Raw genomic sequence first — 22,603 nt, 5'->3', positions numbered from 1 at the left:
AGATTGAGAATTGGAAAAATGACATTCCTTAATCTCTGAGAAATACAGAAAAATACCAGTTGAATAGAATGTTGATTCTGAGGGAGACAAGAGGAGTTCCAGCTTTGGGGGGAATTTGGCCTTAATTTCTTTGGGGTTGTCGATGTCAGAGTAGACTGTGTGACCTAATATTCTTTCAGAGACTAGAGTTAAAGGGGATATCCATTCCTACCTCCTGGAGCTGTTGTGACAATTAAATGGGAAAGGTGTTATCAAATGCTACTGAATGGTATGGAACGTCATTTGGGAAAATATTATGAACTTGATTTTGAAATTAGAACTTTCTCAGGGAGAATGGGGGGTGTTTCTTCCTGAAGCTTTCTTGCATCCACATACAGTTGGAAATAGGAGAACGAGGCTGTATATTTGAAAGGCTGTGGAATGGGAGTATAACCAGGGCTATTGCTCACCTCCCCGACCGTGGCCCCAATAGGTCTTGAAGGCTGGTAATGTCTGATTTCTTTCTGTATCGCCAGTTTTCAGCACAGTGCTCACTACAAAGTTGATACACAATAGGTGTTTTTTTGAATGGATGAATGGATGGTTGGGAGAATGGAGGTCGTGAAGAAATTTGTTGTTGCCAGAAGCCAAATGTGCTCATGAGAACCAGTCTCTTATCAAATAAGCTCTCCTGTTGATAAGACATGGCAAGAATGGTGAATTCAAATGTGTTTTGATGAGACACTCAGTGCCCCAGTGATGTATTCTGGTTTACTTTAGGAGCCATGATGGGATCTGTTTTGTTTGTTTATTTGTTTTGTTTTACTTCATTTTTGAAACTTATTTTATTTCTCTCAAGGCATTACTTCAAAATAAAAATGAAGTAGAACACTGTTATAAAGCAGACTTATTACATAGATTGAGATACAGAGCTACCTAGTTCCAACCCCTGAAATATAGCAACCACATGCAATAAAAGCCCAATAGAACTGCCCTGAAGCCTAACGTTACTTTTGTTCCTCAATCCTAGAATTATAATTTTTTTTTTTTTTAGAATTCTCTTTACAAAGAGAAGTCTCTGCAATAGAGGATTTAAACACCAGTAATAAAGATGGATGCTAGCAGGGATTTCATTTCACCACTGTTACCCTCATTATAAATAAAAAAAAATATTTTATTGCTTCCTCTAGACACAGCATTTTACTATATGCCACCCTCTGTCTCATGGTACAACCTTTATAAATTCAATAAACTAATACAAAGTTGAAGTCATTAAAACTGCTTAATAATTCCCAAGACATATATAACTACAATGTTTATAGTATAGATTTAGAAACATCACAGAAGTTCAAGATAATGGTAAACATTTTTATTGGGAGGAAAAAACTCTTTGTGTTGTTGAGTGATTTCTAAGTTTCTCCCAGTTTATTTTCTCTACTATATTCTATAAATCTTGCAAAGTTTTAAGAATAGGATCACTTTTATTAGAGCTAAAGGAAGTCCTAGTACTTTGGCAAACTATGCTGCTTTAGGGACGTATAGCAGACACTGGCAGTTACCTACCCAATATCCATTTCCTTTCTCTCCCTTCCTTGCTAGGGTAACACTAACATTGTTTATGGTAAAAATGTGCTCCATGAAACATTCGCCTTCCCTCCCTTATACTAAGGGGCCATGTGAACCAATTCTTACCAATGAGACTAAGTAAAATTCTGGGGAGTGTTCCTGAGTAAGCTTTTGCCTTTCCTGGCTGTTATGTGCTGAACATTTGTGTTTCCCCCAAATTCATATGTTAAGCCCCGGCCCCCAGGGTGATGGTATTTGGAGGTAGGGTCTTTGAGGGACAATGAGGTTTAGATTAGTTCATGAGACTGGGATCCTCACGGTAGGATTAATGCCCTCATAAGAAGAGGAGGAGACAGACACCCCCTGCCCCCACCCGCCTCGGCCCCCTTCATGAGCATACACCAAGAAAAGGCCATATGAGCACATAGAGAGAATGTGGCCATATATAAGCCAGGAGGAGAGCTCTCGCCAGATGCAGAATCTGCTGATACTTTGATGTTGGACTTCCCAGCCTCCAGAACTGTGAGAAAATAAATATCTGTGTTTGAGTCACAGAGTCTATTGTATTTTGTTATAGCAGTCCTAGCAGTCCAAGATAGCGACAGAAGAGGATGGATGAGGCTGTTGCTATCCCTGCCTACTTCTTTCAGCTTCAAAGACAGGTGCGATGTCCAAAGCTAAAGCAGACACCTTGCAATCATAGAGTGACAAGTGCAGAATAAAACCCAACATATTAAGGATGGAAGGGCAAAAAGAGAGAGAGAACTTGGGTTCTTGATGGCATTTTGCAGCCATTAACATGTTGTAATCATCTGCTTTCAGCCTTCTTGTTACCTGGGAAAAGGAAACCGTTATTTATTGAAACTACTGCAGGATGGGTTTCCTGCTCGTTGCAGCTTAAAGCATTCATAAAAGTGAGAAATGGCTATGGTTCATTAATACTCAACTTTTCTGTATTCACATAGATGATTCAATTCTTGTTTCTTAGCAATTTCACAAAGCAGCTGGATGTAATATCAATTGGAAGTCTCTTCATTAAGTCAATCTTCTCAACAAATAAATTTTTAAAGACATTAGTAGGTAGACTCCCTCTAAGGAGGAACTGTTTAAGCCCCAAGTATTCTTTAATAAATTTTCTAAGGAACTCACTGAATTTAGTAACAACCTTTGCAGAAGCATTTCTTTAGGCTTTTCTTTGGCTACTCCTCTGCAGACAATACCTGCATAAAAAATGTACTTTTATCAGCACCTGGAAGACTGTATTTTCTGGCAGTCTTCAACCACTATAAAGAGTCTCTGTAATGAACCGATAGAATGGGGTTGATTTTGTTTGTTGCTTTGAAGGCTCAGACATTAAAGTATCTGAAAATGCAATTCAAATACTTGCATTTACTTATAAATTATTTGTAGCAGTCACCGCAGGACTGCATTTCACCAACTTCTTACCTATACTTTGCCTGTCTGTGCATTTATGACACCGATTGTCTTCCTGCAGATGACATTTGCATGGCTATTTGTTCAAGGGGTCTTTCATTTTTATAATTGGGAATGCTTATTGATATGTGTTGTTCATTTTAAGTATCATCACAGCATTTTCCCTGGTTTAGCTCTAATGATCTCACATTGTCCAGATCATGATCTAGTCCTGGGTACACCAGGGCAAAGACCTTGGGACAATGGAACAATTGTACTCTTTGAGAATTTAGCTCTTCTCTCTTTTTAGATCACACTGGAGTTTTGGTTTTTGTTGTTTAAGTTGTAACTACTCAAATTCTTGAGCGCTTAGATCAGACACTCCAAGTACTTAGTAGAGACGTCTGGGCTACACAGAACCAACTAACACCAACCAACCAAACCACCAACTGACCAAACAAACAAAACTCTATGACTTACATAATCAGTTCAATGCATAGTTATGTAATAGGACACATTTCTTGTCAATCTCCTTTCCATTGACTTACTCTGCTTCTTGTTCTCTTTTCATAAAACTGTAGAGCCAAGTTGTTTAGTTCTTCATGTTATCTGGGACTTCACATTCTAAATTCTTGTACACATTCTATTCCTGCCCAAGCAAACATGTCTTATGTCTCATTCATTCAGCATTCCTGCCTTGATTAAATGTCATGTTGAAGGGGAACTGGGCATGCCATTTTAAATAATGTCTTAATATATTTATCTAGCACAATTATTTGATTCATAAAAAAGTGTGATTCCTTATTCAAAATAATTTATAGCCATGGGGGGTACTAATGTAAGATATTAATAGTTTATAACTTGTGGAAGTATTTGAGGAATGAGGTGCATTCTTGTTTTCTCACAAATATGTGATAGATGGGTTGTTTTCTGAATTATCTTAAAATGGTTGAATTTACCTTAATGATTTCACACAGCTCCTGACCAATGGGAGAAATAAAATTATAAAAACTATTTTTAAAAATGATATATTGAGCCATAGAGAGATTTAGCTACTCTCCTCATTTTTTTTTTCAAGGTCACACAATGACTTGTTGGTATGAATGGAACTGAATTTACCCCATTTTCAATTTAGCATGTTATCTGTAAATTACTACAGATTTTATGGTTCTGTTTCCTTGCCATGACCAATATTTATTGTGAAACAGTCAAGGTCAGATTTTTCAATTCTATCAGTGAGCAATTGCATGGAAACCCACTGGATTGGCTAAAAGGTGAGGAATCAGAGTCAGCCCCAAACAGCTAGATTGACCATGTAACAATTTCCTCTTAAATGTGATCATCCATAGCCTAACTCCTGTTAAATATAAATCAATGTTATTTAAATAGCATCCCGAAAGAACACTGTACCACCTTCTAAAGCCATTTGTCTTCAGCTGGATTGATACCTAATGAGCATATACTCTGAAGAATAAGAGCATTGGAGGATTTGCGATAGATTTTGGTGTGCAAACAGTAATCATTTGAATTCACGTAACATACATGCTTAAACAACCATTCTTTTAACTGAAACCCAGATAAAAGAAAATAATTCTAAGTTCTAGTGTCAAGAGAGCAGTAGAGGAGTGGCTGGAAGGAGTGGGAGAGCCTTGTGGAACTTGAGTGTGTGGCCTGTGCCAATGCCCTGATATGGACGTTTCCACTTTTGTTGCTATTAAAGAAGAAAACCAAAGATGACCATTTGTCAACATCTGGAGAAAACTTTAAAGAGGCGATTATGCATCATATAAACGGATGTTCTTTTTTTTTTTTTAAAGATTTTATTTATTTATTTGAGAGAGAGAATGAGATAGAGAGAGCATGAGACGGGGGAGGGTCAGAGAGAGAAGCAGACTCCCCGCTGAGCAGGGAGCCCGATGCGGAACTCGATCCTGGGACTCCAGGATCATGACCTGAGCCGAAGGCAGTCGCTTAACCAACTGAGCCACCCAGGCGCCCTCTTTTTTTTAATTTTTAAAGATTTATTTATTTAGAGAGAGAGAGAGGAAGCATGAGCAGCGGGAGGGGCAGAGGGAGAGAATCTCAAGCAGAATTCCTGCCGAGCTGGGAGCCCGATGTGGGGCTTGATCCCACAACCCATGAGATCATGACCTGAGCTGAAACTAAGAGTCAGTCGTTCAACCGACAGAGCCACCCAGGCATCTCTATATGAGGATTTTCTAAGCATTGGTCTGTCAGAGAAAAAAAATCACTCAATTTAAGAAAGGGAAACATACAGAATTGCTTTGAAGGTTGAAAAATCCAGTCGGTTACACTTTTGTAATATATAAAACTTCATAATTCTTCTTTTCATGTTTCTCCTTTTGAGGTTGGATTTATTAGGAAAATCTATAGGTTGTCAGGCTATTGTCAGCAGTAGTAAATGCCTTAGGATGGCTGAATAATTCTTCTGAATTCTATGATATTATTTTGAAGCTGGGACTCATGTACAGGAAAAAGGATCTGAAGATCTCTGTATTTAACTTTTACTCCTTAAGACTGAAAACATGGGAAAAAACATGGGTCTAAATTAGTACCGGACTGATCTCTGCTTTTTTCTGTTTAGAAGATCCTGTAGAGAATCCATTTTTCACATTGCGTTGCTTTCAAACTTCAGAAGTAAGGAGCAAATGGTCTTTCTTTTCTTATTGCTGTAAAAAGCAAAAGATACTTTGAAGAGCATTTAATCTAAGCAGGACTTTTCTGTATTCCGCATGCTGTTTGTCTTACACAATAGGGTCTGAGTATGTTATGTGTTTCCTGATTAGTATTTCTGATTAGGACATAGATAATCATCTGAAGTAAGTGCTGCTGGATATTTTTGGACTTCACATAAATATACATGAGTGTGGATGGCAGGAAAATAGTAAATAACAATGTAACGCTGAGTGATTAGAATCTAATATGCTATGTTGTCAGGGAAGAAATGTGGGTTCAATTTCCAGTTGTAGCCTCTTATAACTCACCCAGATTTTAGTGCAATAGGGACTGACCCTGTACAAATGTGTGTTTGGTGTTTTGCTACCAAACCAGAAAAAGAATAGGATTCCTAATTCCAGAATTATTCTTTCCCTTCAATGTTCATTTGCGTTTTGAAGTCTGTGATCAATTATACCGATGCCTTTCTGTTGGATGTGTCTAAAGGTCTTCCTGAGAAGAAAGAGAGGAAGATAGAAAAACAATACACAAACAAATAAAAATATATTGTGCTCATTAGACTGAGACATTCATCATGTTGTAACTTCAAAAATGGGCAAACATTTTTAAATTTTCACTTCTTTTTCAATCCATCTTTATGCCAGGTGGCAAACAACCTCCCGTGCACTTGTGATTTTGTCAGTTATTCTACTGCTCCTGTTGCCTCTGCAGCCTGGGGCTCCCTGTGAATTCCTAAACTGCCCCCTCCTCTCCCTGTCCACAGCTATTTCCCTGCAAGTGGCCTTAGGGACGGGATTGTGCATTCTTCTGTTTACTTTCTAGGTGGTGAAGCTGGGATGTAGAGATGAAGACATTGCTCTTGAGTTATGGCCTGACTCAATGCCAAAGACAAGAACTAGGGCTTTCTAATTCCCAGCCCTGTGAAATACCAGCTTTTATTTTCTCTTCGTCTCAACTTCATAGTCTCTTCTGTAAATCAGGCCCCGTGGCCTTACCACAGCACCGACTGCCAAACACCTGCACTTAACACCCTGTAAATGGGCTGTCAGAACTCGCAGGACAAGAGTCTAAAATAAATGGTCTGAAGCTTGCTTCAAAGGAGATAAACTGACCCCGTGATTTTAATTCCTGTTCCCTTCCCAAATTCCATTGACGTAAACAAAGGAATGTAAAAACGTGGAAAAATCTGTATGCGTTTCAAAGCAGGGAAGAGCAAAGGAGGGAAGAATGCCCTCCACCATGTCAGAGGAATCGCGGTAAAAAACACTGTAAGCGACAGCATGCTCCAGAAGGGGCTCTGACCAAACTATGAATCACTGTGTAGGAGCGAGTAAAGCTGCTTTGGGGAATAAGTGGATGCAGTCCTAGGTGGAGCGGCACTGCTGAGAGCTGTGAAGGGGGAAGGCAGGAGCAAACGCTCGAGAAGTTAGGGAGGAGAGCAAATCTCAGTTCTTTCAGAAACTGAGGATACACGAGCATCAACAGATCGTGGTAGGCATCCGTGTGCGTTCTCAGCGAATGTCTGATACAGAAATAATGAGCTGCAGGGAGCTGCCAACTGCAGGAACGTTGCCCTCTCAGAGCTAGACCAGAGACCTAATACCTTTTGTAGAACTGAGAGTAAAATTTCAGGGTTTCAAAGTCAGAACCCGTCTGACAGTTTTCACATACACAGGGATCTCTTACTAAATGCAATGCCTACACGATATTAGACCATCTCCCTTCCTGTTAGGTCTCAGCTTCAAGGTGGGAGTCTTTACCTGTCTGAAGGTTCTCTGCCCCAAAGTGGCCTGCAGTGGAGTGAGGGTAATGGCGGTGAAGGGGCTGTCCACAGCTTCTGGCGGAGTCTCAGTGGGCTGAGCTGGGCTTCTCTTCCAGCAAGTTGGAAACATTGTTCTGACCTTAAATTCCTTTGCTCAGGGCACAGAGGGCAGAGATTTTGGCTGATGCTGAAATTTGTTTATAGCCTTCCAGTGCTTAATACCGACAGGCCTCTCTTCAAAGAGGTAAAGATCTATTAAACCTGCCTGGTTGGATCCCATTTAATTTCAACAAGCTTTAGCTTTCCTCTTAAGCCCTAAGGAAGTCATCAACATCTACAACCTTCCTGACCAAAGATACAGTCCAGGATTTGCATCCGTAATTTATTCTCTCCCAGGACAGCCATGTAGTCCTCTTAGAGGAATTTTATGATACCTGCTCTAGGAACAATGGTTTTTACATGAAACACAAAAACATTTTACATAAAACATTTCTCTGTGAAGTGGAAAAGTCATTCCATGGATGGCGCCAAAGGGAACTTGTGGCACTTTTTGGTGTTTTCCTGCTAATCCCCAATAAGATGAGCATAGCAGATGGTCCTGCCCATGTCTTGTTTCTAATAAGAGAATTCAAATCTGTTAGGAAAGGGAAGGCAATATACTCTTGCTCGGTTTGAGACTCCAGGGTAAACTGAAAAGAAACCCTTTATCACAGCTGCAGAGACCCTGACCTGAGGCTCCCCCTGGCCATCCCCACCTTCCGCCTCCTCACAGACAATCCAACTCTGATCTGTGGAAACGGGGCAAAGCCAAAATCTCCTTTTTTCCCATATATGGACCACAAAGCATTTACAAAGAGAACAAGACATTCTTTAAAAAAAGTCTCCTTTCCTAATTCTGGACTGTTCTTTCCTCCTGTCCAACCACCAACAGTCCCCCACACTTTAGGATGAATAAAGTAGGGGAAAATCAACAGACATACAAAAAAGTCTCAGCCCTTCATCAGAAAGGGATTTAAAGAATCAGAGCAGAAAATCTCCCTATGAAGCAAACTTACTACCCGGAACTGGAGATAACTTCAGAAACTTTATTTTGTGTTTTTGAAAGAGCTTAAAACGCCACTGCATCTATGAAAAGGGAAGAGTTTAAGGTAAGGAATGATTAAAAAAAAACAAAAACACAAACCACAGCCTCATGCTTTATCATATAGAAATACCACAGTGGACCTTCTCTACACTCTGAATTTTATCAAAATAAAAATTTCCCCTCCCCAGCATACAATACTGAACAGATGAACTGTATGCGAAGGAAGGAAGGTAAACATGAACTATAGAACATGGAGGATGACATTATTAACAATGAACTAAAAGAGTCATGATGAACTTACTCAGGAGATCGAATATAAGGTGACTTCCAGAAAAAGAAAGAGAACTTGGACTGAAGAAACAACAAAGGAAAAAAAACAAAAAACAAAAAAACAGAGTTTTCACAGGCTCAGGAGAGACTTGAATCTTCATATCAGTTATGCAATTGGGAAAAAATTAGCTAAAACAATCCTTGTTTGGAGAATCTTATTGAAATTTCTGTATCCAGGCAGAACGTTCTAGTGACTGCCAGTATAAACTTTCCCTTGGAAATATTTAGTTCCAAAAGATAATGAACCAACACCGAATTCTGCAGCAAAAATCACTGTGACCCTGTCTGAAGATTATTCATGTGCAAGAGCAATAGAAAGGCATTCTGAGAGATGGAAGAAATCAGAGAGCAAATTACCAATGTGCTGTTCTTGAAAAGATAAATCAATAAAATATTTGTAACTTACTGAGAACTGCATTGAAATTAAGAACTCACGAGTGAGAAAGCTGGAAATAATTAAAAAAAAATAGCAGTGAGAAACAAAGCCCATAAAACACAGAGGTAAAGCTAGATAGTTATTACAACTGTAGGATTATTGAAAAAATAGAAATCCAATGGAAGAAATAGTAAATAATATCTTTAAATTATTTCAGAATTTTCTTACAAAAGCTAGGATGTCAGGGACGTATGATAAAGATTGTTCATTGCTTGGTAAAATCCATTCAGGCCACATACCACACAAATGGAGGCTGGGCCCATAGTGGCCATCATGGTTACATGATACCTAGGTCTTAAGGGTTTCTGTGGCCATGTGACTCATCTTTTTGTAAAAGAAGGAGAGCAGAAGTGATAGATTCCACTCGCAGTCTGGAACTTAAGACATCAGGCATGCCCTTTCAGACAAGGAAATGATCCAGCTTTGACCATGAAGATGGCAACAATGCCCAAGGGCATGGGGAAGATGCGTTGGAAGGAACTTGGGTTCCTCATTAAGTGATGAGCACGGCTGTTCCGCTGACCTGGTCCATTCACACATAATCTGTTATATGAGTGAGAAATAAACTTTTTTCTTAAGCCATTTGTCATGAGGGCTTTTTGTTGTAATGTATTAGTTTATCCTGACATATAAAGGTCATGAGAAAGGAAGGAAAAAATGCATAAAACAATGCACAAAACTATTCATGTGGATAAAAGGTATAGTCTAAACATGCAATTTATTACAACAGTCAGATCATCTTATACATATTGCTGTGCAATTTGATTTTTATAAGAAACAGACAGTATTTTTTGGTCATTATTCCATGCCAGTATATAAAGAGTTACATATGATTCGTAATTTTTTTTAAGATTTATTTATTTATTTGAGAGAGAGAGAGGGAGAGGGAGAGAAAGGGAACAAGGGGAGGGGCAGAGGGAGAGACAGGATCCTGAAGCAGACTCCCCACTGAGCATGGAGCCAGACACAGGGCTCGATCCCAGGACCCTGAGATCATGGCCTGAGCCAAAATCAAGAGCTGGCTGCTTAACTGACTGAGCCACCCAGGCACTGCAATTTGTAACCTTCAAATAGTACACTATAGTTCGGTGGTTCCCTGATGTATTTAATACTACTTTCCTCTATTTGAGCATTGCATTTTCCCCCTTATATTTGGCTACTACATGTAATTCTATAGTGAAATGTCTCACACGCATGAGTGAGAATTTCTGTAGAATAGATATTCTAGAGTTCTAGAGTGGAATTTTTGGTTTAAGAGTATACACTTACGGGATCCCAAAATTGAACTCTGGAGACTGGCAAGAGTCAGAGGCAAGTGTTCTAGGCAGTTCTCCTTGCAGCCTGCCATTTGCCCTACTGATATTTACAGTTGACTTGAGTCAATAGCTGGTGTAACTCAAGATTTTTCTCTCTTGGTTTGGTTGGGGCCCAGTGGTGTTTTTGGCGGACTCAGCCCTACTTCTGGTCCTGTTGGCTGTAGGCTCCTAAGTGAATGCTGCACCTTCCATCAGTTTCCTCGGTGAATTGTCCCCCAGCCTCTGTGGCAGGGCCATTTCATCTTGCTATGGTGGTCTCCATGACTAGTCTGGTGATTATTAACTTAGTGACACACCACTTTGGACTTGAGAGTGGATTGAGAAGGCCAAGCCTTCTGCTGGAGAATGCTGTCCCCCTAGTCTGCTGTGGTAACACCCCTGGTGGGGTTGGAAAGCAGCCTGGGAAATTCTCTCTGGATTTCTAAATAGGTGTGGGGCAATAGCTCCCCTCCCAGGAATGGCAAAGCAGGCCACTCATCTGATCATTTTAACCCATACCTCTTCCTTTCTCTCCCTCCCTGCCTCCCTCACACATTCCTACCTGAAGAGGGCAAGTTTCCTTTCATTTTCCCTGAGCATTATCTTCCCACTTCCAGATTCCTGCTAGGCTTTACTAGAGGTCAGGTAGACCTCCTCTAGATTAGAAAAGATCTCCAACTTTGGTGGTTATTATGCTAAAAGAGGGAGGTGAAGGAATTTGAGAAATACTTAGCAAGACATTATCCTGACTTGCCAAACTATTCTCTGTTTGACAAGCTTTACATTTCCTTAATCTTGCTTTTTAAACAAGTGTGAATGTTGTCCTGGGCAGAAAGACACTTAGGGAGGAAAAAGGCTAAAGTCTTGTGTTTGGAAAGGCATAAGAAGAAAGCACATTAAAAATCATATACATATTGTATATATATCTCTGATTTCAGCTTGAGAGATCCTGCTAATGTATTCTAAAAATGTTTTTCTATTTTAGAGTCCCTTTTATAGTATGTGCGTCTCTTTTTCCGTGCTTTTGTCAAACCATCGAATTATCATTTTTTCTCTTTCTTTCTTTCTTTCCTTTTTGTCAATCTGATAGAGAAAACATATCTAACTTCTTTTAGTTTTTATTTTTTATTCCTAAAAAGACTGTCACTTTTAATTTTTTTGTTATTTTTCTTTCTTATGTTTCTTTCTTTCTTCTGTTAATGGCATGTGAATATCCCTTCCTAATTTCCAACTGGGTTATTTTGCTTTTCTCAATTGATGCAAATTTCTTATTGATTATGTGAGGATGTTAAACATGTCAACACTCACGGCAGTGCCTAATACATAGCAAGCATGCAATATGGGTTGTGTTGGGGAAATCCAATGAAAACCCAAATCTCCCAACACAGAAAACCTCTCCATAAAGGTAGTAGAGAAAGGAAACAATTTTGTTCTTGAAGAAGCATCAAGCTAGAATGTAAGGCACATCACAGGCAATCCACTAAGAGACTGCACAAACAGAAAGGAATCTCTTATACAGGAAACCCTTATACAGCCAAGCAGATTCAAGCCATTCTGTACATATTCTCAAGATAAACAGCAACTGGACTGAAGAGCACCATTTGTCACACACAGTTTATCCTGGATTCACCTGGTAATTGCAGTGACCATCAGGGCTAGCTAATCGGCTTTATCCAGAGGAAAAACAAGCTTTATGACAAGAGGTAGTTTTGCAACTTGGAGCAAGGTGCCTACTAAAGGTAGGTGCTAGCCTCCCAAGGAAATAGGGAGATGGTGGTGCTCTCTCCCTTGATGATTACATTTCAAATAGATGGTTCCCAGGTCCTTGAGAAAGCCAGTCTTGGATCATAAAGCTGACAAAAGGCCTATCTAGTTTTCAAAAAGATTTATATATATATTTCAAAGAGATGAAAAAGTACCCTACAATTACAAGTGTTCTAAAGTCAATGCTCTAAGAAAAAAAGAGGGGAAGAAAATCTATTTTCAACAGGGAGCATTAAGCTCCTTACTTTTAATTTGTTTTTGTCCTTAGGGTTGATGATAATATATTGTTGCTATTTGAATGTTCTTTTATATTAGGAATATTACATTTTACTTTACTATATACTCAGTGAGAACAAATTAAAACAAAACAGAAACAAAACTCAAAACTCAAAAATGCTGGCCTTGGAGGCCTTTCCCAGTCTGGGCACTGTTAGCGCTCAGATCTCATCTGGATGACTCTCCTGGGTTACTCCCCTCGGGCTGCAAGGGAATATATGCCCGGACTCTGTTCTGGCTCGTCTCTGCCTGAAACACCATCTCCCAGATATGTATAGTTTTATTCCTTGTCATTTTTTATTTTTTTATTTATTTTTTATTTTTTATTTTTTGATGTGTAATCGCCATTTATTTTTTTTCTGGAGAACAGCTTTTCTTCAGTCCTTAAGGACTTAGCTCCTTACATGGGCTTTGGTGGAGGTCGTGGGGCAGCACCCGCAGGTCTAAATCGGGGTGGGGGTGTTCGGTCCTTCCGTGCTTCACGAGAGCGATTCCTGACTACCTTGCTGTGAATGGCACAACTCACACAATAATGTAGTTTCACATACAGCTTGGGAAGCACATAGGCGTCGAAGACACTCGCTTCGGAAATGTCCCTGATGGCGGCGGCCTCTACTATGTTCCAAATAACGAACTTCTTAATGGCCTTATCCTTGGGCACACAACGGGCGCAGTTGGTGCAGCGAATAGGCTGCGCGTGGCCGCGGCCCTTTTTGGCACGACCATTATTCCTTCTTTTCTTGGTCATCTTGGTAGCCAGACCCGAGAGAGTCCTTGTTATTTTTTAAATGACACTTTCTTATTGAAGGTTACCTTGACTGCTCTATTGAAAATATAGATGGGATGCCTGGATGGCTCAGTCGGTTAAGCGCCTGCCTTCTGCTCAGGTTGTGATCTCAGAGTCCTGGGACAGAGGTCCTCATCAGGCTCCTTGCTCACGGGAAGTCTGCTTCTCCCTCTTCTCCCTCTTCCTGTTGCTCTCCCTGCTTGTGCTCTCTCCCTCTCTCTGACGAATAAATAAATAAATACAATCTTAAAAAAAAAAAAAAGAAAATGATATATTCCCACTGGTCGCACCTCTCCCACCTAGAACTCCCCATTCCTCTCCTTGCTTTATTGTTACCTATAACATTTAACACCTTTTAATAGACTAGAAACTTGATTATTTATTTGGTTTGTTGTCTTGTCTCTTCCCTCTCATTAGAAAGTAGTGTGATACACAGGATTTTGCCTATTTTGTTCACTGCTCTGTCTCCAGGGCTGAGTAAGGAATGGATGAAAAAATTAATAAATACACATTGACATTTTCATTGATTTTTCATTATGTACACAGGGTGTTTCATATGGAAACATTTTCACTGTTATGCAGCCAAGTCTATGTTATGCAGCCAAGTCTATCAATCTTTTCTTTTATGGTGTCTCAGTTTCATGTCTTAGAAAAGGTTTTCCAACATAGTAAGATCTCCCATCATAAGAAAGAAAAAGGGCTGTCATGGAAAACTGGCAAAAATCTGAATGACGTCTGATGATTAGTTAATGGTTGCATACCAGCATTTTGGTAATTAGTTTTGACTAATGTACCATGGCGATATCAGATGTTAATAGTAGAGAAAATTAGGTGAGGGATTTACAGTTTAGGGGAGTCCTCTGTATTATGTTTACATCTTTTCTGTAAATTTACAATTACTCTAAAAAGTTTATTTAAAAATGTATCTTTTCTTTGATCATGTTTATAGTTTCAATTTTAGTTTTAGATTTTAAGACCACCCTGGAATGACTTTCTTGTTGTTCTTATATTGTGTAAAGTAGAAGACATTTTTCTCTTTCTCTTTTGGATAGTCAGTTGTTACTGTTTGAAATGCTGCTACATAACATATATTCAGTAAGGGAAGTATACTCGTTTTCTAAAAATGTTTAAACTCTTCTCATATATTTATTCTTCCAGATTAATTTTATAATTGGGTCATCAAGTTGTATAAAAATTCCCATTGTTATTTTGATTGAGATTACATATGTACAGGATAGATATTTTTGGTAAAATCTTACTGCATTAAATTAATATACTTAATAGCCCTTATATATGCAAAGCTATTATAATCAATAATAAAAAAAGGATATGCAAAGTACATGAACAAGGAAGTTAACTGATGAGAAATAGAAAGATCAATGGCATACAAAACTTATATAAGAGATTTCAAGCTGAAGAATCATCAATAAAATATAAATTAAAAAAGCGTCAGCACCGGTTTTTTTTTTCCCCAACTATGAGCAATAATGCCTGGCTCTTGCAAAGATGTAGTTAAATCGGGTCTCATATATTGTTGGCAGGAAAGTAAATTTTGTAGAATCTTTCTGGAAAACAAATTGGTAATTTCTTTCAAATTCTCAACATTTTGAATACTCATTTATCAAGTATATCTACTTCTGAAGATCCCTCAAAGGAAATAATCACGGAAAATATAAATTGTAAAAACATCTCCCACAATACTGCTTTCTAATAGTGAAAATAACCCAGTTTTACATTAGGGCATGGTTGAATAAAATATGTTATATATGTACAGTGGAATCTCTCTCTCTATATATATACAGGTCCGTATACCATGATAAGGTGACTATACCATACTTAGTAGGAGTGCCATGAGGTTTATTCATATATGAGGGAGAAACAGCATACATAGATTTTTAATGGACTGAAATAAGGACAGATTTTTTAAAAAAGGTAAATTTGCCTATGGTCTCTAGAACAGAATCTCTTTTGCCCCCTTGGGTAAGCTGAATGACTGAAAGCTATCAAAGAGGACCATTTGTCTTTGAGCAAGCTGACAGTTACCAGGAAAGACAATTTTAATTATTTGTGGCTTCTCTAAGAAACCTTGTGATTCAGACATAGAGTATAAATGATGTATTTGGATCTGTTGGCTGTGGGTGTCCTTTCATTGACACCAGCACTTCAGTTAGTTCGGCCAGGTCTATACCACTCCCTGTTACGATGTCTCAGTCTCCCCTTTAAGTCCACCTCTGATTCCAGTGATCTCGAGCTGACTGAGAACTTTGGTTCTTTTTCAATGCACCACGATCAAGGGGAGGTTGTGTTGGGATAACAACTACTTGGCAATAGTCAAGCATCTGGGTATCAAATAGTAGAGAAGCAAGGAGTATAGGGACAACAACAGAAATGTTGGAACCCACTTCATAGCCAATATTCTAGCTGGGCTATGACTACCTAGAGAGTAGTAGAGAGTAGTTCCATTTTTTTAGTTGACTGATTGAGTTCCTTTCCTTGAAATGTTCACCCAGTCACAATAACATCTATGATTAATTGTACAGACCCTGTATTGACTGGCCAATAAGTGGTCAAGAACACATGGATTAAACAGGACTTCTTTAATTAATGAGTTTATGCTGGTCTGGCCCCTAGAGTTTGAGCCATTTTATTTCCTATCTAGTTGGTAATCAGAAATCTACTTCAGCTCATATATTTTTGTTCATGAATTCCTATCCATAGTAGAATTTTTTTTTTTTGTAATCTGGGGAAATTAAAAATCTCAGATTCCTTTTTTGAATTAATATGTTGTGCTCTTAATTCATGATGAGGAACAGGGGTAGGTGATGGGTGGGTGGTAGTGGTAGTTCAATTGTTTATGCTAAGCATGAGAGGGCCATCTGTTAATGCAAGAGTATTCCTCAGGGTACACAATGAGGGGACATAAATGTATTGTTTATGATAACAGGTCAGTATCAATTCCTCTCTGGACCTAATTAGCCTCATTGTGGAGGACCATTACTTTAGGTGAAATTAAATAGATCATTAGCTCATGTACTAATTTCTAAATAAGCTTTTTCATAAAATAACTATAGCCATTCTTTTTTTTTTGGTTAAGATTTTATTTATTTATTTGAGAGAGACATAGCAAGAGAGGGAACACAAGCAGGGGGAGTGGGAGAGGGAGAAGCAGGCTTCCTGCTGAGTAGGGAGCCCAATGTGGGGCTCGATCCCAGGACTCTGGGATCATGACCTGAGCTGAAGGCAGACACTTAATGACTGAGCCACCCAGGCACCCCAAACTATAGCCATTCTTATTTCTGATGCTTCTTAAGTTCCTTTGAAGCTCAGGGAGATATTAGTACCAGCAATTAGTAATACAGGACTAAGGTCCAATTAAAATAGATCAGGGTTCATAATATTCCTGTGTTGAATTTTTCTTAAGATTTATTTATTTATTTTAGAGAGAGAGGAAAAAAAGAGCACGAGTTCGGGGAGGGGCCCAGGGAGAGGGAGAGAGAATCTCAAGCAGACTCTGTGCTGAGTGTGGAGCCTGAAGTAGGGCTCCACCTCACCACCCGGAGATCATGCACGACCTGAGCAGAAACAAGAATCGACTGCTTAATTGACTGAGCCATCCAGGAATGCCTGAATTTTTTTTTAAAGATCTTATTTACTTATTTATTTTAGAGAGAGAGGGAGTGAGCACACAAGAGGGCCTGGAGGAGCAAAGGGAGAGGTACAAGCAAACTCAGGGCTCAGCACGGAGCCGCACTCGGGGCTTGATCCCACGACCCTGAGATCATGACCTGAGCTGAAATCAGGAGTCAGATGTTTAACCGACTGAACCACACAGGCTCCCCTACACTACCCGCCCCCCATGCTGAATATTTAAGGGAATGTAATGATTAGTTTTGGGGTGAAAAATAGTGCCATTTGGATTTCTGGGTAGGGCTGTAAGATTCTTACTAGAGAGATCTGGGGCTGAATGACAAAATCCAGCAGTTGGAAAAGTTGGCAGCCACTGATTGGGAAAGGTGAATTAAGGAATTCAAAGTCTTTACAGGAACAAAGACAATGAAGATGACAGCAGAAAAAAACTAGGGGAAAGAATCATAACACTCTATCTTGAACCAACATAAAGTTAAGGGGCAGGCAGTAAGAGAAGACAAATTAAATGTAAGTTCTTTGTCCTAAGCATGCACTTTGATTTAAAAGTCTTTGGATGAAACTGTCTACAAGCCATTTCTTATTTTAGTGAACCGTGGAGTTTGACGCCTGGAGAGAAGAGATACCCAGGTTGTAGGATTCTGAGCAGTATTTATATCAGGAAACAAGAATCCACAGTTGTATGACTTGCAGCATAATCTCAGGATCTGTGGTTAAAAAAAGCAAAAAACAACCTGAAGTGGTCCCTTTAAGGCAGACTTTTATTTCTCTTTCAATCTATCCTCCCTCCTTATTTGGTATCATTCAGGGGTATATCTGGGGATACTTAGAAGTATAGCTTGCACCTCTTGGACATATGACTGTGATATTAATTTTTATTAGAACCTTGAAAGGTCAGAATTGAGCAAGGTAGAATGAATCAGAGGTTGAGTCAATATGAGTCGCCTAGGTTTTTTTCTGTAATAATTACATATGGTGAGAGTTTAAGGGAATTTTGTGGTGTAAATCATAGTTTCTTTAGGGTAGAGTTAGAACTTTAAGCTGAAATAGATTAAGCTCTTTTGAAGTTTTGACAGTTTTGTTTTTTTAAAAAATTATCACACAGTAAAACTGACTTCTTACTGTGTATAGTTCTACGAATTTTGACATAGGTATAGATTCATGAAATCATCATCACAATCAGGATGCAGGACAGTTCTGCCACTCCAAAACATTCCCTCACAGTCTCCCTTTATAGTCACATCTCTAACCCACCTCACCCCTGGCAACCACTATACTTCTGTCTTTTTGAAAATGTCATATAAGTGGAATCATACAAAATGTAACCTTTAGAATTGCCTTAACTCAGCATAATGCCTTTGAGATTCATTGAAGTTATGTGTCAACAGTCCATTCCTTTTTCTTGCTGAGCAGCATTCCATAGTATGGACGTACTAGAGTTTATCTATTCACCTACTGAAGGACATTTGGATCATGTCTAGTCTGGGGCGATTATGAATGAAGTTGCTATAGAAATTTATACATAGGTATATTTCTTATTAGAAACCAGAGGAAAGGCTATCTTTGTTATAAGGTGGCAAAGAACTTGGCTGGATTTTGTTGTATTTTGTGAAAAGTAGAACTTGTAAATGATGAACTTGAGTATTTAGCTAAGGAGATTTCTAAGCAAAGTGTTGAAAGCATGGTACGGTTTCTCTTTGCTGGAGAGAGATACATTGAAGAAGGAATTGTTAAGCAAAAATGAATCAAAATATGAAGATTTGGTAAATTCTCAACTTACCACATTGCAAAATGTCAGAAAGCATGTTCTGCAAAGACCCTCAAGGGTGTGGTAGACACCCATTGCTAAAGAGATTACAGAAGAAACCATCCCTGCTGATGCCTTGATCTCAGACTTCAAGTTACCAGAATTGTGAGAAAATATTTTTGTTGCTTAAGCCACCCAATCTGTTGTATTTTGTGATGTCAGTCCTAGCAAACAAATACAGTAAGTTTTCATTACTCTAGGATAAATACCCAAGAGTGGGACTGGTAGGTCATATGTTAAGAGTATGTTTTACTATATAAGAAACTGCCAAACTATTTTCCAGAGTGGTTGTACCATCTTGCTTTCTCACCAGCATTGTATGAGAGTTCAAGTTGCTCTGTCCTCTGCCTTCCACTTTGTATTGTCAGTATTTTTAAGAATTTAGTCATTCTAATAATAAGTGTGTTATGGTATCTTATTATGATTTTAATTTGCATTTCTCTAATGGCTAATGATGTTGAACATCTTTTCATGTGTTTATCCTTATATCTTCCTTAGTAAATGTTCAGTTTCTTTGCCAATTCTTAAATTGAGTTGTTTTTGTATTGTTGGGTCTTGAGAATTATTTATACATTCTACATGCAATTCTTTTGTCAGATACATGACTTGGAAATATTTCTCCCAGACCATACCTCGTTTTCCTGCTTTTTTAAAAAGGACATTCTTTCTTTCTCCCTTTCTTTCTTTCTTTCTTTCAAGAGCAGGTGTGCAAGTGGGGAGGAGGGGCAGAGGGAGAGAGAGAATCTCAAGCAGACTCTGCACTGAGCGTGGAGCTTGACACAGGGCTTGATCCCACAACCCTGAGATTATGACCTGAGCCCAAATCAGGAGTTGGAGGCTTAACCCACTGAGCCACCCAGGCACCCTGTTTTAAGGGACTTTTGAAGCACAAAAATTTTTAATTTCGATGAAGTCCTGAGCTCTTGGACAGAGCTGTTACAATTTCTTTGGGTTGGAATTAGCCAGGAGTAAAATTTACATTTCACATTTGGTTAGAGAGTTCAGCTATCAAAGTTTTACTTGCTCACACATTATCTGCCTTCTGCCTGACACACACACATACAAAATTGTTTTAATCTTCCACACTAGGTTGATGCTATAACATAGCATATTGTAAAACTAAAACTATCTCCTTGGTAATGTACATTAAATTGCACTCAAATTTAATCAGTAATATCACCAGCTTTTCCATCCATTTGGCTTCATATCAGATTGCTTTTTAAATGACTTCTTTGACAACAGATGATGTTGACTGGGTGTCCTCTTTCCTCAGCTACCACAAGCTTTTCTATTTTCTAATGCTGGTGCTCATTTTATTTTGAAGGAGCAATATCCTGATGGAATGCTTACGTACTCTAGGGCAAAGCAGATGGCTAGTGGCATGCTTGGGGAAGGTGTGCACTCATATTTCATATTCCCTTGCAGAAATATTTTCCTTCTTGCCTCTGAATTTCCATTTAATATGTTTCTGTGGATATATTTCACATGTGGCAAAGACTCCTTTTAGAATGAGTTCACATTCTTATTCTCTCTCTTGCTCTCTGTTCTTGATTCTTTTTTTTTTTAAAGATTTTATTTATTTATTTGAGACAGAGAGAATGAGAGACAGAGAGCATGAGAGGGAGGAGGGTCAGAGGGACAAGCAGACTCCCTGCCGAGCAGGGAGCCCGATGCGGGACTCGATCCCGGGACTCCAGGATCATGACCTGAGCCGAAGGCAGTCGCTTAACCAACTGAGCCACCCAGGCACCCTGTGTTCTTGATTCTTCCCCCTTAAGCTCACTTAGATATTATGGTGAGCAGTGACCAAGATTTTTTTTTCTTTTTATTGAGAGAAAATTCGGTAATTAACATGAGATGAAATCACATGATCTAAAGTGCTGTTTGTTATATAGGAAGCATCTTTCTAGGAGATATAGTAAAATAATTTACTTATGTCCCTTATGTAGCATATAGGCAATCACCATATCATTTAAATAGAACTTCATGTTGTTCTACCCAGAACACATTCTAGGATTTGCTCTATTTCCCATGGTGGTTGGACTAGAGGCTGTTGTTGAGATCAAATGCTGTTGTTTTTCTTTACAGGATGAAGAATGGTAAATAAACCTCTTAATTTAGGTAACCATATAATTAATTCCATGAGGTAGCATAATAACAAGGTTAAGATTTGAGGGTTAGTCTCTTTGAGACTCAGAGTGCTATTTTCCTTCCATATAAACAAGCACCCACCTCCCTCACAAATGGTCTTCATGAGATGGCATTTCACTAACTCCTGTATTTACAAGAATCCCCTTAGGATATCAGAACTAGTTGGTTCCCTTGAGATTGCCTTATCCTACCTCCTCATTATAGCTCATTTTATAATAACAATAGATATCTAATACCCAGAGGTACTAAATACTCCTTTGACCAGGGTTATACAGCTTGCTCTGCTTAAGCAGCTGTGGAACTCAGCTCCCCTGGTTCCTGGTCCCTTTATTCACAGGGTGAATTGCAAACTGCCACTCTCATAATTTAAAAAAAAAAAATGCCTTTTTTCCCCTCCAATAGTTAAGCAAATTCTGCTCTAAGAGACTTGACTATTGTATAAAGAAGAAAAACTTAAATTTGCCAAACTGATGTTATTTCCATCCCTCTGCTGATTTAGTCTCTTTAAATAACTCTACTCTCTTTCAGGTAAATGTTCAACCTTTCAGATTTCTTCCTCTCTTCCTGCTTCTCACAGTAAAGCATCTGGATTTTAGTGGGGGTGAAGGAGGGCCTTACATGGGCTGAGGTGGCCAGGGCAAGAAGCCCAGGAGTTGTGTGCAGGAGCCCTTAGATGGCCATCCTCACAGCAGAGGCAGGTCTGTTTTTTTGTGGGAATTCACAGTGACTGGATAGACAAAATCTGACTTGAATATGCCTCCCTGGATGAGTCTAACTGAAAAGCAAAGGAGGAGTGCCCTGAAGGCTGGGCCTCCTTTGAAGTTTCTCAAGGAAAGGAGATTGCCATCACAATCAAATTTTGATCTACATTGTTTAGCTCAGTGAAAGCCCTTTTTACAAGGGGGCATGCATCCTTAGGAGGATTAAAAGAGAGTTCTCCTTTAAAGGAGGGAGCATTGGAACGACAATCCTTTTTAAAGTGACAGGGCTTCCACGATGAAAACGTGATTTTAGAATTTTCCTTTCTCTTTTCTTGTGGGGATTTTGGGGGTCTGAGAGCCGCTGTGAAAACCCTGGCTTTGTGGGTTTCTGTTCCTACATATTGGCAGGCCTTGATAAGGTCTCCAACAGCAGTGGCTTTAGCTCTTACTCTTTTCATAGTATCCTGGCAGTCTTTACTAGCATTCTCAAAGGCCAGTCGAAGCAGTAAGATACCAGCAGCCTGATTATGATTGACCTGTCTCCTTATTGCCCCTCGTAATTTACCAATGCACTCTATAAAGGGCTCCTGTGGTCCCTGCTTGATTCTAGCAAATGAGCCCTGTGTCGCATCATTTTCAGGGATGCGTTCCCAGACTCTCTTTGCACAGAGAGAAGTTTGGTCATATCCTTGTGGATCAAAATTGAGGTGCTGGTCTATTGCGGAATAACAGCCCCTGAAGCTCCTTAATATCTTATTTGGCGATCAGAATTTGACGATTTATGTGAGCAACAGGCTACCCAAAATCAGATGGCCCTGTTCCAGCCATCTGATTTTGGGTAGCCTGTTGCTCACATAAATCGTCAAATTCTGATCGCCAAATAAGATATTAAGGAGCTTCAGGGGCTGTT

The 22,603-nt window shown here is 39.1% G+C and overlaps 1 protein-coding gene across 1 annotated transcript; it reads right to left on the bottom strand.

Annotated features, from left to right (window-relative positions):
* Positions 1-12,895: 12,895 nt before the first annotated feature.
* LOC110588796 (40S ribosomal protein S26-like) lies at positions 12,896-13,371 on the bottom strand. The gene has a single exon (XM_021699183.2). The coding sequence runs from the start codon at positions 13,348-13,350 to the stop codon at positions 13,003-13,005; it is 348 nt and encodes a 115-aa protein (XP_021554858.1). The 5' UTR covers positions 13,351-13,371; the 3' UTR covers positions 12,896-13,002.
* Between the last annotated feature and the right edge of the window lie 9,232 nt (positions 13,372-22,603).

The sequence above is a fragment of the Neomonachus schauinslandi genome, chromosome 10, assembly GCF_002201575.2.
Source record: "Neomonachus schauinslandi chromosome 10, ASM220157v2, whole genome shotgun sequence".
In the NCBI taxonomy this organism is placed as follows: Eukaryota; Metazoa; Chordata; class Mammalia; order Carnivora; family Phocidae; genus Neomonachus; species Neomonachus schauinslandi.
This window is presented reverse-complemented; position numbering and strand designations above follow the sequence as displayed.